This window comes from Desmodus rotundus, chromosome 3 (assembly GCF_022682495.2).
Source record: "Desmodus rotundus isolate HL8 chromosome 3, HLdesRot8A.1, whole genome shotgun sequence".
Taxonomy (NCBI): domain Eukaryota; kingdom Metazoa; phylum Chordata; class Mammalia; order Chiroptera; family Phyllostomidae; genus Desmodus; species Desmodus rotundus.
Genome location: NC_071389.1, coordinates 3,759,833 through 3,784,644, shown reverse-complemented (window position 1 = coordinate 3,784,644; position 24,812 = coordinate 3,759,833). Strand labels below are relative to the sequence as shown.

Below are 24,812 nucleotides of genomic sequence, written 5' to 3'. Positions count from 1 at the left end.
GAGCCAAGCCCTTCTTAGGCCTGCATGTCCCTTCCACTTACTCTTCCCTTTGGAATAATGACAGTGGAAGAGATAATATGCACTGAAGTGCTTTAGAAACTGAGTCAGCACATGATGACTGAGGAAAGGAGATGACTTTAATGGCAGCACCTACTAAGTGCCAGGCTCTGGGCTGGGCCCTGCTGTCTTCACCACAACTCGAAGAACAGCTTCAGGGCGATTAAAACACTTGGCCAAGTCACGCTTGACCACAGTGAAGAAAAAGCCCCCAGGGATCCAACAATCCCACCTCCAGGAACTCCTTCCGAGGGCATAACCAGACCAACATAAAGTGCACGATCAGAGGGCCCCGAGTATCCACCAGGAGACATAACAAATAACTTCACGGCCGAGTACCGGAGACCGGTGCAATGACTCACAGCGCGTGGGTACTGCGGAACTGTGACGTGGCCACCAACAAGGACCATGCAGCTTTCTATCCATTAGCCTGGGAAGATGCTTGTGAGATGTATTTAGTGAAGAAAAAACCAGATTGTAAGAAAGTACTATGTAATATGAATATATTTTAATGAAAGTCCACACATAGTTATATGCCTAAAAATAGCTTAGAAGTTCATATACTAAAAATATTGAGTTATTGTATCTGGATGGTAGAATTTCACGAGATTTTGAATAGCTTTTTAAATGTCCTGTACTGTTGGCTTTTAAACACAGGCATGGCCGATTTTCACAGTTACAGCCTAATAACAGAGCTGTGTCCTTTCTACAAAGGAGAGACCACCAGCAGTACCCCCCACCCCGGGGCTCCCTCTGCCGTCAGACAGGACTTCCTTTAGTTGTCTACAAGCAGGCACTCTCTCCTTCAAGTGGGCGCCTTTCTTCGGACTGTGGGGAGTGGGGAACAGCTCTGTGACAGTGACAGTCAGGTGGTCCTCTGCTGCCCCTGGGGGCGGGACAGCCTTAGCCCCTTCTCCTTTCCACATGGGGTTCCTGGGATGGTGCCCTGGGATCCCTCCCATCCTGGGGTGAGGAGACAAGGATTGCAGACCCCTCAAGCATTTGAACAGGAAGGAGCCTTGGGGAGCCATCTGGTCTACCCTTTCCCCTACTCCAGCTGTGCCTGCCATCAACTCGGCCGTCTGAGGCATCTATCTCTGAAGAGGCTGCTCTGCGGCCTGGAGGAAGCTTCGCCAGGCCAGAGGAGGAACCAGTGGGCTCTGGAGCCTGGCCAGCAAGCTGCCTGGCCACCCGCCACTGGCTGCCCCCATGTCTCTACCTCCTCCCAGCCCTGAATGCCACAGTGTGACTTCAATAGGAGGCTTCAGGACAGCAGAGATTTAATTCCTGTTACAGTATAACAATTAATAACATTAAAATGTCATGATCATCCCACACTAATTAAGCATCTAATGAATAATTAGCTGTGGACACATCTGACATTTTTGGTCATTAATTTGAGCAAGTGCTTTAGGCTCCAAACAAAACCCCTCTGTGGTGAAGCCTGCATTATGTGTTAGTGACAGAGACTTACGGAAGCGACCCAGTCCATGGTGAGACGGGCTGGGGGAGGCTGGCACACAGCAGGCGCTCTCTAACCCGGGAAGCTCCCCTGGAGAGGATGTGATGCAGGACAGGGGCCCACATGAAGACTTGGGGCCATCAGCACCCTGGCCCCTGGTCCAAGCCACCAGGCTCTATAATCCCTCCACACGGCTGTTCCATGCTCAGAGGCTGGCATTAGGCAGACCTGGACAGTCTTACTGGGGACCTGTGCTCCTTGACCGCTGCCCTCAGGGCCTGTTAAATCTCAAGGAGAGACGAGAGTCACTGAGCAGTCCCGCTATCCCTGGCAAACGGAAGTCAGGCCTGGTGGAGACTCACACAGTCTGCTGAGCAGGGCTGAAAGAAGAGTTATGGATACTTGGGAGACAGGTGGAGACTGGACGGCCCTCTGCCCTCTCGTGCCTCTCATTTCAAGATAAGCTGGGGTGGGGTGGTGCAGGGCATGCGGGAGAAGTCTTGCTAAGTGACAGCCTGACATCCCAGTAAGAACTTAGGACAAGGTTTAAACCCAGGGGTCCAAACCAGGCTGAATCCACTCTGACTGAGCCTTTAAAGTGGGCGCCAAGCTCTGCTCAGTACTCACATGTGTCACCCCTGGGGACACCAGGGCAAAGAGAGGTTCTGTGATTCACCCCAGGTCACACAGCTAGACAGCGGCAATGCCTAGATGAGAATCAGACAGTCTGTGTCTGAGGTTCTGCTTCTTAGGGCCACTTTCTACTGTCTTAAGAAAGCTTCCAAGGTCCCAAGAGTAAGGAACTGCCAGAGCCAGGTGCTGATGAGGGGAAGTGATCTCAGGTGGAGGGAGCCTGCCAGGACCCTTCTGGGCTCTCAGAGCAGAAAACCACAGCTGTACCACTCAGCTGGTATGCTCAGTCTTGGAAACAGCCTCTGATGCCCTAGAACCCACAGCTGTAGGATCTGCACCTGGGGTGCCCCTGTGGGAGGATGGCTCCCCTCTTCCTCCGGCCCCCCCCAGCCCCTGTCTCATCTCTGACAGCTCCCATGGGCCTATGCCCTGTACCCTGGGCAGGGGCTCTGCCTCGCTGTGCTCCCCAAACTGTTGTTTCTCAGAGAAGGGTCTGTTATTTCCTCTAAGGACAGATCTCCTCTGTCCTTCAAAGTCTTCTCAGGAGGCTGTGCCCCAGTTCTGATGCACCCCCAGTTCTCCTGGGTGCACAGCACATAGTAGGTGCTCAGTGATGAATGGACCAGGGGGAGAACAGCAGCCTTTGTGTGCTCATAATGTCCCTGCTGGGGCTGCTCAGCTCCCGAGAGTGGACGGAGATGCTGGCGCCCGGTGCTGCCCAGTGTCCTTCTGCGGGGGCTGACCAGGAAAGCTGCTGGCCCCCCAGGCTCAGATCCGAGGGGGCCCAGCGACAGGAAGGTTCTAGGGAGAGAGAAGGTCCCGGAAACACCTCCAGCCTTTTGGGGTCTGACTCCAGGGCTGGGCCCGTCCCTCACACCAGCCTGGGAGGTCACCTGGGGATCATGGTCTAAATGGCCCAGACCAATCCAATCCATCCTGGATTGGGGGAGGGGGACTTGTTTCCCAGGCCTCTGGGCCTGATCTTCACTGCTCTATATCCTGGACGGGTGACAGTAACCAGCACGTCGGTGCCAACGGGGATGTCAGTTCGAGTCCTGCCCACCCAGTATGGGGGCTCTCCCAGGGTGGGAACTGGTCTGATCAATGTGTGTCAGTCTCCGGGCAGGGGGCTTGCCCACAGGGCACCCATGTGACCTGGAGGAGGCATATTTTTAGGCAGAATGACTGAAGAGTGACAGTCAGAGATTGTGGGCCCAGCAGACTCCCTGGTGGGCAGGATAGCTTTTTTGCCACTGGTGGCTGCCCGCCAAAAGGCATCCTGGCCTCGCCACCTTTATGGGCGGCATGTGGCGCACACAGCGGGCCGAGGGAGGCCCTGGTTTCACACCCCCTCACACTGAGATGTGCAGCCCTCGCACCCCAGCCTTTTGTTCTCTGCCATGCCTGCTGACATCCCCACGGGAGACCTGGAAGGGACCCAGGCAGCTGTGCTTGCACCGTCCAGGCCTCGGGCCTTGGAGCATTTTTATGACCAAGTTATAAACCTCTGAGAAATGGGGTTTGTAATGGAAACTCTGACACCACCTAAAATATATCAGCACTGCTGGGTGCTCCCAGAATATAGCCCTAATTTATAAACCACTCAGGGGTCCTGGGCCATTTTGAAACTTATGGACAATAATCCAGAAATAGAGTAACCAGGAGGAGAAAAAATGGTACAAGTGTCTGTGGACTATTAAGTCTGCTGCGGCCAACAGTTCAGAAATCAAGCCGGTGCCACAATGTTTGGTCTCCACCGCAAATCGAGGTCTCCCTCCCCAGTGACACCAGCCCTAGGGGGTGGGGGCATGTGGCTGTGTCCTCTGGCCAGGTGCCATCTGTTCACCTTCCAGCAGTATTTTTAGCACGAGGATTGGACAGAGGGAAAGAGGAAAAACACAGTCCTCCGTTTTGTTTGATGGGACACGTGTGTTTGTCAGAAGGCCCCAGTGTGCTGTGATTTAACTGGAAAAAAGTGAAGGAAGCAGGGGCTCCCTCCCCAGAGACACAGGTTTGTCACTAAATGGTGGTGAAAGCCCTGATGCCCAATGGACTCGTGCCTTCGGCTCAGGGATATGCCTCATTCACAGGGGACTCTCTCCTGCCCTCCTGCCTGGGATGGGCCCACAGGGGACTTGAGGCAGGGAGGCCTGGCCAGCCTCCCTCAGAGCTGCAGGCCAGGAGGGGGCCCCTGGACAGGCCCAGGATGGATGGCCAGGCTCGGGGCTGCCTACCGCATTCGGTCCTGGTCTCAGCACTCTGCTGGCCCCTCGGAGGCCCCGCCTTCCTACTCTCCAGCTGGGTGTGCTACAGAAGTCAGGGTGGGGACAAGTGCCCAGGGGTCCCCCGAGTGTAGAGATTTCCTCCTCTTCCTCAGGGGCTAGTGCTGGGTGCCCTCTGACATTCCCACTTGCTTTCTTAAGCTGGGACTCCTCCCAGCCCTCCTACCCCCTCCCTTCTCCCTTCTTCATTCATTAATTCCCTTCAACACGCATCTGGGGAGCAGGTGCCACGACACAGACGCTCAGAGCCTGCTCCGTGGGGAGTCCAGCTTGTAAATGAAAAGAGGCATGAACACGGCTTCCCCACCCACTGCAACCCACGCCCCCTTTGCTCTTCTCCTTTAATGTGGAACCTCATAACTGGACTAACAACGAGCCAAAGTCATGGGCATTTTGGGGAGGCGGTTTCAAACCCCGGCAGCCCCGCAGCCCAGTTTCCAGAGGCCTTGTAAATGCCTTATCTGATGGAGATGTGGCGCCTCTCCATCGGCCAGGACAGGGGTCTGCAGGGTGTCCTGGGGGGTGATGGGCCTGGCACAGTACAGGCCACCAGGAGGGCCCTGTCCTGCCTCAGAGCTGAGTGCAAGGCCTGGGTCAGCGCCCAGTTTCACTTCCTCTTAGCAAGGGGCTTCTCTCCTCTGCACCGGCAATGTGGCAATCATACTGATTCTACCTCCTGAAAGTGTTGGGCAGATCTTACGAGGTAAGTGAAGTGCTTAGCTCCCTGTGCAGAACAGAGAGTACTCCACAACCTCGCTGGTATTGTCACGATTTGTTGCAGCGACACGTGAGAGGGAACCTGCCGAGCAAAGGCCGCGAGGCACGAACCAGCACTGAGTCAACAACAGGTACTGAATGCCTGCGTGTGCCAGGCACAGCTGCCACTGTGTGACCAGCCGGGGAGACAATAAAGGCCCTTCCTGGGTGAAACTCGTTAGGAGGCTGGCGCCAGGGGCTGGGGGTGGGGAGAGGGTGCACCTGCCTGCTGGGAGCTTGGATGCTCTTCGTGGGCACGCAGCTCCCAGGCACACCTCTGGGGACGCCTCTGCTTGTGGGCCCCAGAGCTTCGCAACTGTGGTTGCTTGGTGCGGCAGTAGCCGCCGCCGCTCTGTCCACCCCCGCTCCCTTCCCACACTCCCACTCACGGCTCCTAGGAAAATGCAATTTGAGTCAAGCCACTTTCAATTACTGCGATGCAGTGTTCTGAGCCCATGAGGTAATAAAGGGCCTGCTTTCCCTCCTGGGAATGTTTGGGGTTTTCCAGGCGCCAAAGGAGACAGAAAAAGGAAGTGGAGCTAAGTGCTGCCTGGAGGAGCAAACAGCTTCAATGGACCCAGGGCTGGGCCTGTGCCCTCTCCCCCTGCAGGCTGTGATGGAGAGCTTGTCGGGGAGGGTGTGAGCGTGTAGAGCGTGAACATGGGAGAGCAAGTGTATGTGTATAAGGGTAGGTGACAGGGTAGGCTATGAGTGTGTGAGTGTGCAAGTGAGCATGTGAACTCGAGAGGGAGGGGGTAGGTGTGCTTGAGGGAACATGAGTGTGTGAGGGCGTGCCCCTGGGGAGGATAAGCGTGTGTGGGTGAGGGTGTGCTGGGAGGCCTGGCCCTCCAGCCTCCAGGGCAAGCCTGGCAGGGTGCTCCCAGGGCGGGCTGCTCGCCTGCTCTCCTCAGGGTCGCTGGCTCAGGACCCTCATTCTCCTGGGTCGTGGCCCCCAGCCCCGCTCTCCCTCAGAGCACTTGCAATATTTCCTGTTTTCAGGATCACTTGCTCCATTCCTGCCCCAAATCCTGACACTGAGGCCCCGTGGGGCCAGGTGGCCATGGGGCATACAGGAGGGCCAGGCTCAAGGGAGAGACACGGAAAGACCCAGATGGATCACACATGCAAGGGACAATAGGTGCTGGGGGAGAGTGGGTCTCTCGGGAGGGCAGAGTGCAAACGATGGGCCGCCCCTGCTTTCTGATGGCTGCAGACCTAAGAGACGGCGAGCCCAGCCGGCCTGTCAGAAAGGGAAGCCACTGCGAGAAAGGAGCTAGGACAGTTTCTTGGAGCCTGAGGGGAAGCCTCCAGATGGCCTACAGCTTTGGGTTTGCTCCCCACCCAGCTCAGCTCAGATACAACCACCGGCAGGAAGTAGGAAGGGCAGCTGTGAAGGAGCTGGGCCTCCTGCTGGGCTCCCTGCTCCATGCCTTACAAACGTGGCCCCACGGAATGTCTGCTGACTTGCAAATGAGCTGAAGGACAGCCAAGGCCCTTGCTGGGGGCTGCCCAGCAGCAGTAAGTGCCGGGTCTGAGATCAGAGCCCACTTCTCCATCCTCACTGGGCTGTCCTCATGATCTGCCCCTGGGGGCCGTGGGCGAGGGTGGCAAGCGTTCCCTCCCCTGCAGGCTCCTAAGGAAGACCCAGCCTGGTTCCCTGGGCCTCTACTTGGGCCGGTGGCATTTCTCCAGAACACGAGGCTAGGGGCAGCAAGGACACCACGCTGTGACTGGGAACTGAGAGCCCCCTGGGGAGGGCCCCCTCGCTCACTCTTCCCCTTTGCTTTCTGAATTTTCTGCAGCCGAGGCCCAGGCAGAAGGGCCCTCTGTGTGCCTGCGTCTGCTCCTGGCCCAACCCTGGCCCTGTGGGGCACTCGCACAAGGATGAAGGCCGGGCCATTGGGGTCATGCGGGGGGTGGCCTGACCAGCCAGAAGGCGACAGCAGCTCCCACATCCCTCCCTCCTGTACCGGGCACTCACTGGCCTCCCTGCTGGTGCCAGGCCCGGGCTGAGCCCAGGACAGAGAGGTGAGGGAAGTTCTGACCGCCTGGCCCACTGGAAGAAGAGCTCTTCCCTCCAAGCTCCTCTGAGCCCAGCAGCCCCAGGGGGCATAGCAGGAGCCACACACTTCAGCCCTGAAAGTCTTCTTCTGGGTGCTGAGCAGTGAGAAGCGTCCGAAGATAATAACTGAAACTTCACTACACTTTGCCCAGTAAATCCTTCCTATTCCTTGACTGACGTCGGATCTTCACGCGTACCAGACCCCCGTGAATGCGTGCCTGCTGCCCTCCTCTTGTCATGATTCCCCGAGCTCCCCAGAGTCCTGGGGCTCAGCTCCTCCTCTGAGAGGCCCCCTGCTCCCCAAACTGGAGAAGCACACGGGACCCTCCTCAGGGAAGCAGGGGCCAGAGCCAGTGCTTACTCCCCCAGCTCCCCACCCCACCCCACCTCCCCCACACTGAAGAGGCCATTTGCAGCCTGTCGCCTGGCTCCTACCCAGGCCAGGGACCAAATAAACACTTGGAATTCGCAAGGAGCTTCTGCTGAGCTGCCGGAGCCCATCAAATTTTTATTGAATGCATTTCCTCTGGAGAACCTGTGTACTAAATCCTGCCTAGGCTGTATTAGAGGAATAAAAATTCCATGCACAGACTTGACTGCAAATGTTCCTTCCCAGAGCAGGGGACACACTTTCTCAAAGGCCGTTGCTTTGCACAGAGGCTGGATCTGGGCTTGTCCTTGGCCAGGGGCTGAGGGAAGCCGAGAGTACAGGCTCCAGGGGGGCTGGCTCTTCCCTTCCGTCCCCTCACGGTGAATCCTGCCAGCCCCCACCCAAGGTTCCTGCTGGCCTTGGACCTGCCCTGGCAGCCTGTGGTCTCTGGCTGCTGCACCGCATGTCCTAACCCAGGGCAGAAACCTGCCTGCGGGCTGTCTTGCTGGCCTTCTCCTCCCCAGGGGCCTGGGGTCACAGCTGAGATGAAGGAGCCCCTCAGCTTGCTCCCAGCCCCCTCTACAGCCCCCAGAGGCACAGGCTTGCTGGGAGCACAGGGCAAACATCTTCAGCTGGACACAAGTACCCCACGGAGCTGCAGGCAGCTGAGGACCCTGGGGCGGGTGTGCATCCATCATACAGTCACCAAACTTGCGCTCGGTGTGGGGATGGTGGGCAAGCAGGGGAGGGGCAAGGAGAAAACCCAGAGCCAACTGGCTGCCGGGAAAGACAGAACGCCAGATCCACATGGGTTTCAGAGACAAGTAAATCCCTTTTCAGTATAAGTCCATCCCAGATGTTGTGTGAGACATACCTACACTACTTAAAAAAATTGGTTATCTAAAATTCACATGTAACTGGGTGTCTGCAATGTTTATTGGCTAAATCTGGCCTCCAGGGTTCACTGCCCAATCTGTGTCCTTGTCCCACGAAACCCACACTCCACAGAGCACGGCCACAAAGGGATGTCTCGGCGAGCTCTCTCCCTCAGGCAGGCTCTGCAAGACAAAAACCTGCAAGGGCGCACCAGCAGGCCCACAGCAGGCAGCACGTGTGGCCCGGGGGTCGAGAAGAAGTCAAGGGTCCTGTGCACCACGCCCACGCCCCACGCCCATCATTCTTCTCGTAAAAGCCCCCTCAGGCCTCTGTTCATCTTTTCTCAGACTGCTGTCTGACTCTGGGATGACTGCTACTGTGAAGGGCAGTCCAAAGCAGCTTCCCAGTTCTTGGGAGAATGCTCTAGAATCTCTCTTGGCTACGGTTCCTGGCTCCCAGCAGTGGCCTATAAGGATGCCCAGCAAACAATGGCAGGTGTCACAGGTGATGGCATGTGTCATAGGCGGGTAGGAACCGGCTGTCCTGAGAGGTCTGTGTCAGGCAGCCCTGGCTGCAGCTCCTGCCTGGAGCCCTGGGAATGGTGCCAGGCTGGGCTGCGGGACTGCAGAGTCTCCAACTGGAGGCCCTCTGGTCGGTGGGTCTGGCGGTCGAGTAGGAGGCCCTGACTCTTGCTGGGTCCAGAGACCACAGCTCTCGAGGGGCTGCAGCATCCCCCAGACTTGCTGCCTTAGTGTGACCAAGTAAACAGGTACGGGTCCCTTTATTCTGAAGTTACTGCAAACCATGAGAGGAAGGGGAACCAAGAAGAGCCTCTGTCTTCGAGGGAGCGGCTCTATCCTCGGACTCGGAGCCCTGGGACGCGAGTTTGGGCTTCTGTGAGCTGAAAAGTGGCCCGAGTGAAGGAAGAGGCTGCGCTTGAGAATCCGTGCATGGAAGACAGGGCCTGGGACACTGCCAGGGGCCCCAGCCTTGTCCTCAGGCCAATGTGCCCAGGCCATGGGCGGGCTGCTCATGTCCACCTGTGCCTGAGGGTTTCATCTTTCGCCATCAGGACTGACCTACTCTGTGGATATGCTCTGGAATTGATGTGCCCTTTCCCCTCATGTCATGTGTCCCCCTTACTGAGGTGCCTTTTTTGGCTGTCTTCTGCTTTGTACCCCCATGGATGAGCGCTCTCCTAATTCCTCTGGGCTAGGACTTGGTGTGCTTGTGTCCCCACCCAGGCAAGTCCCTTGAGATGAGGTGCAGTGGGAAGGCAAGAAAGAACATTCGAGGGAGCGTCAGGAGTGCAGCCAGAAGGCTGCACGACACAACGACCCATCTAGCGTCACACCAAGAACATACCCGGATAAGCCAACAACAGTGATGTGTGTGCCAGCTACTGTGACCGTCACGCAGGCTCGGGCTGTCATTCCCATTCCCTAGATGGGCTGTGAGTGTCCGAGGCTTCCTGGTGAGTGAGCGCAGAGCAGCAAGGTGGGGCCGCCCGGGCTCAGCACCCACGTGAGCTGTTGCCATGTGGGGAGGTGCTGCCTTCCAGCCCCAGGCCTTCTTGGGGACAGAGCAGTGACCGTGACCAGCATCTGGGCTGATGGGACGGGAAAGAGCCTGACAGGGACTCTAGCTTTGCTGGGTGGGGTATGGGCAGCCTGACAGACCCTTCAGGGGCCACTGAGCAGGTGGCCTCAGGGGAGGCAGCAGACACTTCTTGTCCTGCATGTCTGGGTGATGGGTTGGACGTTCAATGAGACACAGGGACAGTGGCCTTGGTGGGCTGGGTTCTGTGTCCCCTGGGGGTGGTACCTGGTGTGGCCTCTGTGCCTCTCTCCCCAGGCTTTTCCCAGGAAGGGAGCAGACCCTCCAGATGGAAGCTCCTGGGCCACATCGAGCCCACCCATGAGGATGACCAGTGGCCCTGGGGAGTGGGGCTGAGATGGGGGGTGGGGGACCTCCTTCCTCAGCTGTGCTCAGGGCCAGCCCATGTGTAGGAAAGTCAGAAGGCAGCCTTCTGGAAGCAGGATGGACAGGAGGACCAATTAAGCACCTTCCTCTAAAGGGGACAACAGGATGGGGCAGGGGACATGACAGTCCCTCTGCCTTTATTTTCTGAAACACTCACTTTTTAATTATGGCTGAGGCCAGGTGAGTAAGGCCTGACTGACATGCTGGGGATCTGTTCCCAGGGAGATGCTGCGGTGGCCTTGATGTTTCAGTGTGGTGGCAGTCGCTAAGGTGCTGAGCCCGTGCTGCACCAGTGAGCTCATGTCTGCCCTGTCTGCTGCACAGGGACATGGACACACATGTGCACACATGTGTAATCAAATACACCAGCATGCAGGCTGTGACGGGCTCATGGTCATAGCCAGCTCACACTATATCCACCCCCCCCCCCTTTGGGGTGGACACAGCCACAGCCATGTGCTTTCTGTGGACTCGGAGGGCCTGCCTGCAGGATGCACCACACCCCGGAGGTCGTGCACATACGCTGTCCCACAGGGAGCCCGAAGCTGGCTCTCAGTGCCTCCTTCTCTTTTTCCCAGGTGCCTTCCCACATGTGGGCTGCTTTTCAGAGACCCAGCCTATTCAGGCTGACCTCAAGCGAAGAGGGGGACAGTCATGTGGCTCGGAGCTGTCCCTGCGGATGCAGCTGGCCTGCTCTGCTCAGGCTGCTGCGTGCTGGCTGCCGGGGGAGTTCAGAGAGCTGGCCCTGTCCCAGGAGAAACAGAAGAAGTGAGTCCCCAGTGCCGAGGGCCAGGCAAGGAGCTTTCATCTACCTGGGATAAAATTATAGCCAGGAGGCACTCTGAACAAGACCAAAATAGATAACCGGAAATACACAGCCCTACTATAAATTCCCAGGATTTGCTGCCTTTCCTAGACTGCTTCATCCTTGAGAAGCTCTGGGAGAAATTCTGTCTGGATGAGATCCATGGGCCCCATGTGAAAGGGTATGGGCCTGTGGTTAACAGAATCATTGTCAGCAAACCTCCCTGACAGACACATGCGTCTTCACGCCACACCTGGCTAGGGGCTCCTGGAGACACAAGCGTGGAGGTAGGCACAGCGTACAAGATGGGACTCCTAGCCCTGGGATGCCAGTGGGCCCCACCTGCCCTGCGGCGGGAGGCCAGATGTCAAGGGCTCAGCTTGAACTTGGACCCTGCCATGTTCCAGCATGATGGACATTGGCAGGTGGCTGGTGATGGAAAACTGAGACCCAGAGATTGTAGAAGGGGTTCTGAGGTCACAAGTGCATGGCTCCCTCTCCCCACTACTCCCTACCCACCATCTGAACTTGGCCCTCCCCCTAAAGAACCCAGAATGCAATGCAGGAAGCAAAAGAACCCTAAAAATAATGACCGAGGAATAACAAAGCCCAACGAGAAAATGCGCTCAGCTACAGTTTGTCAGCACACTCCTGGTCCTCTGTCTTTCACTGGAATGCAGGGCGCCGTCGGGTACAAACTACGACTGGAGTCTTAATTATCTGTGAGCTTACACCTCTCACTCGTCTGCAGCCACCAAGGAAGAATCTGATGAGTTTGAAAGAAGGCTTTAAAAGATTAGGGCTGTCCTTTGGGGGTGACAGCATGGAGCTCAACAGAAGCTGGGATTCCTTCTGTCTTGTCAAGAAGCAGGAGTGGGGTTGGCCCAAGTCACCCCCCATCCTTAGCCCTGACCCCGCTCTAAGGACATACAAGCAGGGCAGGGTCAATGTGCTCTCCACCGGGACAAAGTGAGCTGGCTGATCAAGGCCACCAGGCTCAGGGGCCCTTGCTGTTGTCCTTCTGACTGATCCCTTGCTTCCTGTCTGGGTCCCAGGGCTCTTGACCCCTGGTCTCCACATCCCTCTGCCCCCAGCAGCCTCACTCGACTCCCTCCCATGCCTTCTGCAACAGGGAAACCGTCTGAGCTCTGGTGACTGGGCCTTTCTTGTGGATGCCCGCAGCTCAGGAGATTGAATTCATTCATATTTCCAGGTGCTATACATTCAGATGAAGTTCTTTGGGTCTCCTGCCCAGAAAAGGATAAATATTTCTGATCTATAGCAAATGTGTTTTCCCTTAGCTAACATCTTGGCAGGCAAGTACACTAATCTCCCAGGAAAATCTAGGGCCTGAATAGCAAGCAGATTTTTTTTTCCCTGAGCAAATAGAAATTCTGAGTTGCTTTTTTAATGCTGCTTTTTTTTTTTTTTAAGCTGCAGATCTGGAGAAAAATCACAGTCCATTAAATCTGCATCTCTTGAAAGAAAAACCCAGAAGGACACCTCCCCATCAAAGGCAAAATGCACAGAGTTTGAAAGCGTGTTTAAAATGCATCAGGGGACCAGCAGCCGTCCTGAGTTACCTCACCGGCCGAGACAGTGGGGGCTTCCAGCAGCCCCCACAAGACAGGACAGGAGATGCCAGCAGATCCTGCCCAGCCTGGGCAGCTGACATGTGGAGCAAGGCCACGTGTCCCCACTGGCCTATCTGTCACTGCCAAGGCCTCTGCTGCCCCCTGCCCCCTCCAGGTGCCATGTGACCCCAAAGCTTAGCAAAGAGCACACTCAGCAAGACCACAGACTCCCTGAAGCATTCTGCTCTCAAGTAATAAACGAAAGGTCGCAGAAGGACTTACAACGTGTGGACACACTGAAGTGTGCCAGGCACACTGGGCCACGCTGAGGGGCAGGCGCTGTCATCTTTGCGTTACTGCCATGAAAAGGTCTCTCAGATCCACTTTGCTGCCCCTTGAGCTGCCCTGGGCTCTGTGAGCAGGAGCCAGGCAGGTGGAAACCCCCACCCTGCCCCAAACCTGCTCATGTGCAGGTCTGAGCTGAGGATCCCAGGCCTGAAAAAGGCTGAACCAGCTCTTCCACCCTCCACGTGCATTACCCATGTCAGCCCTGCCCAGCCCAAACCAGGGCAGAGCAGAACCTTCTGGAACAGTATCTTCCCTTCATCACACCCGCCCACTGGGAGGTTGGTATCTCTGCCCTTTTCACTCTAAAGGGGAGTCAGTTGCCCCAGCTCTACTCACTCGGGCCATAGGAAACAGCCCTGCCCTACCAAGAGGGCCTGCTTATTAGCACGTATCCACCTGGGCTGGCCATCGTGTTCTCTACAGGGAGGGTGCCCCTTGGCCAAAGAGGTGAGTGTCCCACCTAGACAGAGCCCTCTGCTCGACCCCTAGGGCCAACTGCTTGACATGAGCCTGAAGTTCAGAAGCTCAGACCTCCAGGTGGAAGTCCAGTACGAACAACGTGCACTGAAACCTCCGAGACGCAGACTCAACCAGAGCGCGCCCTTTGTTCCGTCGGGTGCCGAGGGCTCCGCAGAAGCCGTCCACCTTGCGCTCGGCACCATGGCCAGGTAAACAGCCGGAGGAGGAGCTGCCCATCACCACACTGGCTTCCTGACAGGAAGTGGTATGAGTGACTTCGTTTTTAAACATTATTATCCTCTTGAAAGCAAAAGATAAAGGATGCCTCAGAGCAGCCAAATTGCTTTGGCTCAAAAATCATTTTAAATACCATTTCCTTTAACAAGCCTATTGCCTGGGCAACGGATCAACGCTATTCATTTTGACCTTAGTCAGTGGGAAAAAAAATCACTGAAGTGCTTGTAATTAGCTCCCTCCCTTCCTCCCCACCCAGGTATGTTAACTAACGACCAAGACCACGTCTTCCCTCATCCTATTCTAAGTGACTGAACAGTAGCTGGGCACACTGACTACATCAGAGGCCGCTTCCCTCAGTGTCCACTCTAAACACAACATGGGGGTGCAGGGCTCTTTTTGGCTGTTTCCAGAAAGTGCCAGAAGCAGCCTTCCCCTCTATGGTTTGTGTTCCTGAGTGTGCCAGGTTAGAGTGGGAGCTCACCTTGGCGCTGAGGATGAGCAAACATGGAAGTCTCCTCCTTGAGTTCTATATGAGGAGGGAGGGTGGTGGATGGAGCCAGGCTGCCTCTGCCTGGGGTGGGGCAGGTGTGGGGTTACCACTCAGGCAAAGGCAGGGGGTGGACAGGGTAATCTTGGGGTGCAAAGTGGAAATGCTAAAAAAAAAAAAGCTTGGGGGACTTGAGATGTATAGGTGGAATGTACTACAGTCTCCTTGTTTGGGAAAGAGAAAAGGAGTTTTCATTGGGGTACGTGCAAACCAACCAACCAAAAGGCCCCGTGTGCAGAGTAAATGGCACGCGTGAAGGAAGCCCAGCTGGAAGCGGAGCCGCCTCGATGGGCTCGCCCTCGGCCCGTGGAGACACGTGCGCAGAGCACAGAGCACTGCTTGGCTACTGAGCCGGGCCACCTAGACCACTTCAGGGTCAAATCCTCGGCCTGGAAGACTCAAGGTCTCCCCAGGGAAGGCTGTGTCCCCTGGGAGAAAGTGGCCCCTCTGGCCCAGGGAGGCCGTCCCCACCCTCACGGGCCTGACTGAGGCCACCTGTCCTTTTTTCTCACAAGTGCAGGGGAAGTCCCCTCAGGCAGCAGCCCCTTCCAGCCCAGACCCCAACACAAACAGGACACAGACGTGCTCCGGTGCCAATGCTTCTGGCCTGCCCACCCCCGTGCTGTCCCCGCAAGGCAGAGAGGCGGCATTTAAAGCTACTCCGGGTGGCTTCTGGGAGGGCTAACTTGTGTTTCCTGGATCAAAGCAGGAAACAATGGCTGCCCAATTGTAACCGCATCTCTTACAGAAATAAGCTCTTAAACTGCCCAGCGAGGGAAGCTCGACATCAGGTTTACGAGAACAGACTGATTCTGGGTCTGGGAAAGAGTCATCTACATGGACCACACTCTGAGATGCTGACCAGAGCATTGGGTCTCTTTTAGAGGAGAAAGCAGCCACCTGGAGTTCTTCAGCTGCAGATGCACAGCAGGGCTGGCCGTGAGGCCAGCATCCAAACATGTGACTTCTCCACTGGGGCCCTTTGGTAACTGCTGAGAGTCACCCATGTGGCTGCTGAGCAGCCAGAAGCAAGCTGATGACTCTAGCACCTGTCACCCCTCCTGCTCAGGGGACTGGGCATGGAGAAGTATATAGGGACACGTCCCCACCTCATCTGGGTCACAGAATGTTGGCTGTGGGATCTCGGTGCAGAAGCCACCCTGTCTAGCAGGGACCCCGGCCTTGCGGGGAGTGGAGGAATGGACAGGCAGGCTGTGGGGTTGCCCTCTGCCACAACAGCCTTGGGAGGGTGTATCTCACTTCAGAGAGTCCTGACATGTGAAAGGCTATACAGTGGTCCCCATTACGCGTTCCAGGACCCCCGGGCATGCCTGAAACCACGGATAGTACCAGACCCTATAGACACTGTGTTTTTTCCTCTATAGACAACCCTGTGATGAAGTTTATGGCTTCTCCTTGGTACACCTGAATCCCTATTCTGGTGCTTTGGGGCTGTTATTAAGCAAAATAAAGGTGACCTTGTATGCAAGCCCTGAGATACGGTAACAGTCGATCTGATTGATAACCGAACAGCCACCAAGCGACTAACGGGTGAGCACAGAGGGTGGGGACACTGGACGAGGGATGATTCACGTCCCAGGCAGGACAGAGAAAGGTTTCATCGTTTATAAGTTAGGCACAATAAGAGATTAACAACAATAACCAATGATAAAATAGGATAATTGTAACAATATACTGTCATAAAAGTTATGCAAATGAGGCCTCCCCTTCTCTCTCAAGACAGCTCGTCGTGCCGTCTGTGCAGCATGGAGACGCTGGGTGAAGGGATGATTCACGTCCTGGGGTGGGGGGGCGCAGCCGGGCGGCGCGAGATTTTGTCATGCTGCTCAGAACGGGCACACAGTTTAACATTTATTCCTGGAATTTTCAACTTAACAGTTTTGGGCCGCAGTGGACTGTGGGTAGCTAAAACCACAAACAAACTCGTGGGTGGGGCAGAGGGCACTGAATCTGCTGGACAGCAAACCTTGTGAACGTGTATGCCTGCCCCACCCCTGACCAGCTCCCTGAGGTCAGGGACAGCGTCTGCCTTGTGTGTCCCTGTGTCCTCAGCACCCAGCATGGGGCCCAGCTGCTCATGACACACACTGATGCCTACAGTGTGTGACCAGATCTCCAGGACCAAGCATTCCTGGGGTCCCTTCAGTCACCTGGACACATCCCTCATGAAGGCTGCACAAACAAACAGTGCTGGGTGAATTTTAGGAAGGGGACAGAAGTCCCACAAGGCCACCAGGAAGTCCCCCATCCTGGCATCTGGGCCAGAAGTACCTCTTCTGGACATGCCCTCTAGTCCCAAGTCTTCTGGCCTTCAGGCTGTGAGTGTGGCTGTTGAGAACTGCCACTCCCTGCGACCTGGCCTTGACACGGACCCGGTGGCTCTTGGGTTTGTGGATGACAGAACTCACATTCAATGGGCTTGGGGGGAGGGTGACAGGAGAAAGCAAAGGCCGTTCAGGAAAACAGAAGCAACCTGGGCCAAGGCCAAGGCCGAAGCCAGGCCCCACTGGGAGCCCGAGCAGTTCTGTTCTTTCCTCCTCCTTCTGGAGGAGGCGGGGAACCTCACACGACATCTGAGAGCTAACAGGGCCGGGCAAACATAGCGGTGCAGTGGGAGAGGCACCAGCCAGGCTTCACCTGGCCGTGGGGTACACCGTGTGATGTTGAAGCCTTTTTGGGCCCGTTTCTATCTTCCGGATGGGGCCTCCCATGGTCTGAGGGGCAGGAAGGAGGGAAGGGATGTCGTCGTTTCCTCTCAGTCTCCCTGCTCATCTCTGCAAGCTTTGCGACTCTGCTGACCCTTTTTCAAAGCCCTTTTCTGCGTTAGGAGGGACTCCGTGTCCAGTGGCGGTTTGGTGAATTTGCCTCCTCTCCAAAGCCCAGAAAGAGCGTGTGGTGCGCAGTCAGGTTTTGTCTGCATTAATGTCCATCATCCCCAGGGCAGCAGGTGGTGGACTGTCAATTTGGACAAAGAAACCAGGGCGTGACATGCAATCAGCAGACAACTGGCCAGGTGATGTCCACACTGAGAACGCACCGGGCTTTCCTGGGAACCCCTTACCAACCCTCCCCCTTCGGAACCTGCAACCTTCCACTTGCATAGCCTTTCAAGCCAGTTTCTGAGAAAAACGTAGCCTAAGTGTTGATGAATAATGTATAAAAACGCCAGAGAGAAAACCTTGTTCCGTGGACTGTTTTCAGCCTTTGAGGCGGGACTTCCCTGAGTGCCTACACCCACCCCTTTAGCAGAAAGGGGGCTCCGTGCGCCCTGCCCTGCAGGCTGGGCCTTCTGCAGGGTATGGGGCTGGCGGGGTATGTCTGTGAGTCTCTGTGTGTACCTCCATGTGCATCTGTGTTATCCATGTGTCTGTTACCTATGCGTGTCTGCGTCTCGTGTTTTTCTGTGTCTGCATGTATGTCTACACATATGCGCCTGTGTGTGTATCTTCGTGAAGAGATGGGCAGAAAGGCTGGGTAGACGTGTTGTAGTCCCCGACTCCACCCTCTCCCCTGTCCCTTTGGTCCTAGACACCCAAGGAATGGAGCTGCGGGCTGCTGTGGGCTCTTTGGAGGGGTGGGTGCCGGAGACCAGGGTCTGGATTCACCGCTGGCTGCTCCAGGCCTCCACCCCATCCTACCAGGAACACACGTGGGCCCAGCCTCCAGATGCTGCTGGCAGAATGCCTCTGGTCCCGAGCAGCCCCGGGGGGATGATGGGCACCTAGTGAGTCATACGGTAGCTACCAGATGAGAAGGGAGAGCTCATTCCTACAGTTCAGCATGGTTTATCCCTCAGGGGGAAGTATGGAACATGCTGAAAGTGGCCACAGACTGGGAAATGGCTCAGACCCCCCAGCCGGGTCTGGGGCAGAACACTGCTGTGTGGGTGGCTGAGAAGGCTCAGCTGGAACAGAGCAAAGAACCTGGACAGGAGGAAACTGGGAGGCAGAGGCAGTTAACAGGGCCGAGGACAGGCTGGGCCCGAGTCCCCTCCTCTGGGGGCTTATGAGGATTGCTCCAGATGGTGTGGCCTTCACGACATTCGTTAATGCCTTTGTGCCTTTACTCCCCATCAAGGGTCCTGTGTGGGACTTGTCACTACAGAGAAGGCATTGTGTTTGGCCACCCTCCAGGCCGCTGTAGTCTGGCTCTGAGTGTGGTTTTCTCATGCATTCTCTGGGACCGTGAGGAATACTCGCATGTGCAGAATGGTCCTCGGTGGGCGTCCCAGACAGGGCTGGGACTAGGTGAGGCTGGGGGTGGGGCTCTTGCCACAGGTAGAAATTTAAGGGGGTGTCCAAATCCTCAGCAGTCAAAACAAATGCTATTTTAATGCAGCCTTTTAAAAATCAAAATTAATGCAAAAATCTATGATGAACCATATATCAACATTTTAAACAAAGATGGGCTCAGCATTACTGATTTCTCCTTGGGCCGTGGGGAGGAAGAACTGGGCTCACTCAAAGTGGGACTTGGGCCATCGAAGTGGCAGCCAGGGCAGCACTGCCATGAGCTGATGAAAGGTCCAAGTGAGCCATCCCAGGCATAGAAGAGAGGGGACAAGAGGGACAGGGTGGGCTGCAGAGGCGTTGGCATTGCACTTGGAGGCCTGGGGAAGCTGGGCCCACGAGCTGCTGCAGGACAGTTAAGTGGCAGCCACAAAGGGGACAGAGACCACCCTGGAAGCTAGGTTTCAGATGCCCAAAGCAGGTGCTCTTCAGCCTCCAAAATCTCCATGGGGGCAGCTAGCTTGTCCCAGGGGAGACTCAAGTGGGAGGCCCTGCTTTTCATTCCCCAGGGCCCGAGGTCTGTCTGGGGCAAGGAGTGGAGAGGCCCAAAGAGGTCCTGGGATGCAGGCCTGCATTTTAGTCCCCACATCTGGGCTATGCCAAGACCAGAGGGCGGTGCTGAGCTGGAGGGGGCTTGCACTGGCTTATGTGAGCTGCTGGTTCAGTTTTCAAGAATGTTGCAAGCCGAGGGACATCAAGTGGCAATCTTGGCTATGGTGGGAGTATTTATACCATGGAAACTGGCAAGTGCTACCGACTGGGCATTTGTTTTTCCTGGAGAGCTGGATGTTAAACATTTACCTGCACACACTGCATTACAGGGCAAGTCCTAACCGCCAGGGATCCCTGGCCATCTCTGTCGGCCGATGGAGGAGATAGGGGTGTGTCTCTTCCCCAGAGGCACTCATCACCCCAGATTCTATGCCAATGTCATTTCGGGAGCTGAAAGCACAGTCTGTTTCTGGCAGCAGGATGGACTTTTGTCGGATTGCGGTTGGTACCCTCTGAGCAGGCACCACTGGGTGGGTGGCTGAGCTGTGTGCTGGGGTGGCTGGGATGCTGGCTTAGGAATGTTAGGGTACTGTGACTGCCCTCAGTCTCTAGGGAAAGGGGTGCCTGGAAAGAGGCCTGGCCATCAAGAAGCAGGGTTCAAGTCCAGTTCTTCCTGTAATTCTGGGCACCCAGAGGTAAATCACCCAACCTCCCTCGGTGACAGCTTTCCAAATGGGGCTGAGCCAGCTAGTTTCTGAGTCCTTCGGGCTCTGCCTCCAATGGAGCTGAAACCTCCCAAATCCAGTGGGGCTTGGTCTGGTGCAGGGGACTAAACCTGACTTAGTGGAAGGGGCTCTTTTGGAGCCCCCTCCACTCAGCTGTCCAGAGCCTCACAGGATCGCAATAACCCAGAAGCCTGCTGGTGCTGCTGAACAGGGATGGCAGAGTGTGAGTGCTGAGCCCCCAATCTCCAGGGGCTCGGACCCCCTCTCTGCTGCAGCTGTCTGCCAAGTGTTGCCCCAGCTGCTTCACTTGTCAGGACTAGGGCTTGGCTGAAGCAGCGCCCTGCCATTCCGGGGCCCAGCTCCAACACGTCTCACTGCCCCGGCTGCCACCCAAGGCACCTGCTCCCAGGAGGCAGAGAGCCTGGTGTGTCAGGGAGCATCACAGCGGCTGTCAGCACTGTGACGCCTGTCAGGAGGTCTGGCAGAGACGGCCTTCCTGCCCTCTCTCCCTGGGGCAGTGGAGCTGACGGCTCCCATACACCTGGAGAGAGGGGGTGTGACAGAGCCTCCTCAGGTGACACACGGCGGACTACAGCCGCTGATGCTTGAACACAGTAACTCATAGTTTCAGTCCCAGAGGTCAGGGAAGGCAGGGAGGGGACTGGCCAGGACAGCATGGGGCTGAGCTTCAGGGTCAGGCAGGATGAGATCTTGGGTCAGGATTTCTGAGCCCTCGCTTCTGGGAGACAACAGAAGGAGCTGGTCCAGGTCTGGGCAGCTCAGGAGACATCGCCAGAATCAGCTGCGCCAGGCCCACCCCACAGTGAGTGTGGACCCAGGCTCAGCCAAGGTCTTTGGCTGTGAATGCCAGCAACAGGGTTAGCTGAGGCAGAGGAGCTGGCCAGGGAGAGCAGGGCCTGCTGGGCGTGGTGGCCCTGCCTGGGTTAGCTGGGGTTTGTAACAGTGTGACAGGGGTGGTAACAATTGCCACAATGTGTTGAGTACTTGCCTGTGTCAGACCCCACTCAAAATGCTTTAGAATCTCTTTGAATCTTCACAACATTAGGGCACCATTTTATGGGTAAAGAAACTGAGCCCCAGGTTTGGGTTCATTAGTGATGCAGCTCCCTGTGCCTGTGGAAACAGGACCAGAACCCAGGTCAGCCGAGCCCTGGCCTTTAGAGCTGTTCTAAAGCCAATCAACTAGCAGAGAGGCCTTTTCCTGGCCTCCTTGGGGCAGAGGCTCGGCCATCTGGGAGGGTGGGCCGGCTTGAGGGAGCCTAGGGACCCCTCCCTGAGGGCAGGGCCTTTCCTGGCTGCTCTGGTGGCTCCTAGCAGCTGCCATGGGGATGGCTCCATCTCCTTCCCACTCGGGCCACCAGCTGGGGTTCATGGCCACTGTTTCCCCCAGGATAACTCCAGGTGAGACCCGGCACGTTCACAGGCAGATCCCCCACCCCCACCCCCACCCCCGGTGACAGAGGGACATGAGCTCCTGCAGTACCCGTGTGCTGCCACCTGCCCTCTGACTTCAACCCACACCAGGGACTCGAGCTGGAGACGCCCTGCAGGAGTCTCCCGAACCCCCTCCTTCTAGCCACAGAGAAACGAGACGTGCAGAGGGCAGAATAGGCCCCACGGGAGTTCATTTCTTTGGAGCCAACAGTGTTTTTCTGAGAACTCGCCTCTAAATGAAGAAATCTTCCAGCAACTCTAGGTCAACAGACCTATCTGTGCTGGGTTTCCTCCCCGACCCTCTAAGCTAACCTCGTGAAGGTTCTTGGGCCCCGTGTCCCCGGGTCACCCTTCTGGGGCACAGCAGAGACTCTGATGCCTTCTCCCCAAACTAAGTCGGTTTTAGCCGCGTCTCTAAAGGGTAAACTTTTTCCCTTTTTGGGAGGGAGGAGTTAGGAGGGAGGAGGAAAGAGGGGATGTGCTTCCGGAAGAGCTTGTCCATTCAGACTTCTGTACCAAGCTCTGACTCTCGGAGCTGGGGGGTCAGCTGGGGCCTGGGCCTGGTTGTGGGAGAGTCTGGGAGCATCCAGGGGTGGGCCAGCCCAGCCCTCAGGAGGCCTGCTGTGGGGGCGGGGTGAACACTACTCGCGTCCACCCAACAAGCAGGGACCCGCGTGCCACACGTGGTTCTAGGCATTCGAGACACGGCAACAAACACAACGCAACGTCCCTGCTCTTACGGAGCTTCCTTCTGAAGGGTGGGGGTGGGGGCCAGAGGACAGATAGGAAATAAACAACACGGTTGACGTGGCAACAATGTGAATGAATTGCAAGAGATGAGTTTGAGTGACTGGAGCCTCACCCAGGAGTGCATGCTGTCGGATTCCATTTCTGTGAAGTTCTAGAGCAGGAAGAGCTAACCCGTGGCAGGAAACTGGACCTCTCGGATATGGAGGTTGGGACTGCCCAGAGAGAGACAGGAGGAAACTTTCTGGGGTGATGGTGATACTCGGACATCTTGACATGGGCTTGAGCTACGTGGGGGCGGGCATTGATTAAAACTCATCAACGAGTACATTAGCATTTGTGCATTCAATGGTTTTCATTGTGTATACAGTTTTCCTGGAGGCAAAAAAAAAAAAAAAAAAAGAAAAAGAAAAAGAACCGTACAGAAATATTGAACTCTGGTTAATGACATACATGCTAAAGTACTTGGGATGAGGTGCCCTGCTGTCTGCAATTTAGTTTGAAATGCATGAAAAATAAATAAGAGGGATCGCCGGGGAGACGGACATACAGGTGATAAAACAACACGTTAAAACGTTCATGGAGGATCTGGGTGGTGGCGGTAAGGGTGCTTGTCTCTACTCTCTGCACACTTAAACACTCCCACTGACATGCTGAGGTGTGGGTGAGGGAGCGGAGCCTTCAGTGTGGTGCCAGGCGGACCTCACTGAGGAGCTGACAGTTGAGCCGAGAGCTCAAAGACCCAGGTGGGCCTCTGGACAGCAGGAGGAGCAGGCGCAGAGGCCCTGAGGCCAGAGCACTCAGCTCACCTGAGGAGCAGGAAGAAGCCAGCGAGGCTGGAGAGTGCTGAGTTCGGGAGGAGCAAGGTGGTGCGGGTCCCGGGGGTCCCAGTAAGGGTTTGCTGTTATTTTATGTGTCAGGGAGACGTATTGAGCTGACTGATTGAGAGTGATGTGATATGACATGACTTGGGAGGCAAGGGGCCCGCTCTGACTGCTTTGTGCAGAATGGACCACAGGCAACAGAGAGACTTGGAGCTGGTGTGGAGAGAGCCGTCATTTCAACCTGGTGGAGCAGAAGAGAATGGGAGGAGGCCACACCTTTAGAACGTATTTAGGGGAGGAGGAGGAGGTAGGAAAGGAAAGGAGGGGAATCAAGAATGGTTGGCCAGAGCCCTGTAGTGGCTGGCAGTGCATTTGTTCCAACAAGGAGATTGGAAGAGGACTGCTCTCGAGGGAGTTGAGAGTCCTGCTTTGGCGAGAGAAGCTGGGGAGGCTGACTCAGCATTCAGGAGGGAAACATTGAGGGCACGGCTGAGCCCGGCACTCCACAGTGAGGCCAGGGACCCACCCAGAGGACAATGTGGAGTCGTTGGCATGAACGGAGCTGGAGAGGGGACCCGAGGAGACAGTGCAGATGGAGAAGGTCTAGGACGCCCAGGGATATTCCCCTGGCAGGGGATGCAGAAAGTAGGGGGGGCGGGGGAGCTGCAGAGAACAGGCAGTGCAGGAGATGGCCAAGCACGTGACAGCATCAGGAGAAGAGAACATTCCAGAAGAAGGGAATGGTCAACCTTGGTAAGTGCTGCTGGGAGGTCAGGAAAGATGAGGGCAGCAACCGACCTTTGGATTTTGCAGTGTGGAGGTTATTGGTGAGCTCACGACAGCTCCTGGTGGCCCGAAGGACGAGGAAAGTCGGACAGCGCAGGGCAAGGGCTGACAAGCAGACACACACCTGAGAACTTTTGCCTTGAAGGAGAGTTTTGTGTGTGCCAGCTGACGGCGATGATCTGGCGGGACAGACAGAGACCGGGGCAAAGAGAGAGGGCAGAGCGGGAGGAAGAGCCAAGAAAGGCACAGGCAGGACTGCAGAGGACAGCGTGAGACTTCGGTGAGGGCTGCTCTGCTGGCTGCAGGGGCCCCAAGCCTCAGTGCTCCTCTCACTACGTGTACGGGCCCATTGGGGCCTGAGGAGGGCAAACATCGGCGCACGGCTACCTTCTCCCAGGAGCCAGGTGGACAGGAAGGCTAGATCCCTGCAACTACACACACCCCTGCTCTGCAACCAAGGGGGACCTGCTCTGTTTGGGAAGGACAGGGCAAAGCCCCCAGAAGTCCTACCCATTTTTGGAGTGGTAGTGGGGTTGGCTAGAAGTCTCCTTGGGGCCTCCTAGTGCCCCTTACTGGGAGGGAACAAGAGAACCGAGTGGGGAGGCATGAAAAGCAGCGATGCCTGTGCAATTCTGTGCTCACCTTTGCACACCTGCCTAGCTAAAATCTTTGGCTGTAAGTCTGGAGTGCATGGTGCATGCCACGTGGGACTTCCTGCTTGCTGCTGGGAAGGTAAGGGTGGTCAAAGCACTTGAGATGTCCTGTCATGGTCCAGAGCCTGTCACACACCCGAGCTGACTAATGTCAGCTGTCTGTGCTGCTTGGGGGCCAGAGCCAGTGGCTGGCACCCACACTTGGGGCTCTTCACCAAAGACAGGCACTTGCAGTTTTACACTATCGGATTACAGTTGGATTTCACTCGTGGCCCTTTGAGTTCCTTCAGAGGCAAAAGAGAAAGCATTTCCTTGAGGCAAACTTGTGTCTTTTCTTTGGAAATCACTTTCCCCTTTGCTCCAAAGAGG

General features: G+C 56.2%; 1 protein-coding gene across 12 annotated transcripts in view; it reads right to left on the bottom strand.

Annotated features, from left to right (window-relative positions):
- Positions 1 to 24,812, bottom strand: part of CAMTA1 (calmodulin binding transcription activator 1) — a 761,376-nt gene that overhangs the window by 191,342 nt on the left and 545,222 nt on the right. Inside the window, exon 7 of one of the 12 annotated variants that reach the window (XM_053920477.2) lies at positions 22,351 to 22,555. The exons of the other annotated variants lie outside the window; for them this stretch is intronic. Coding sequence (XP_053776452.1) covers positions 22,526 to 22,555 — 30 coding nt within the window. The 3' untranslated portion in view covers positions 22,351 to 22,525. Of the gene's footprint in view, positions 1 to 22,350; positions 22,556 to 24,812 lie in introns of those variants that run through there. 12 annotated transcript variants of the gene reach the window in all.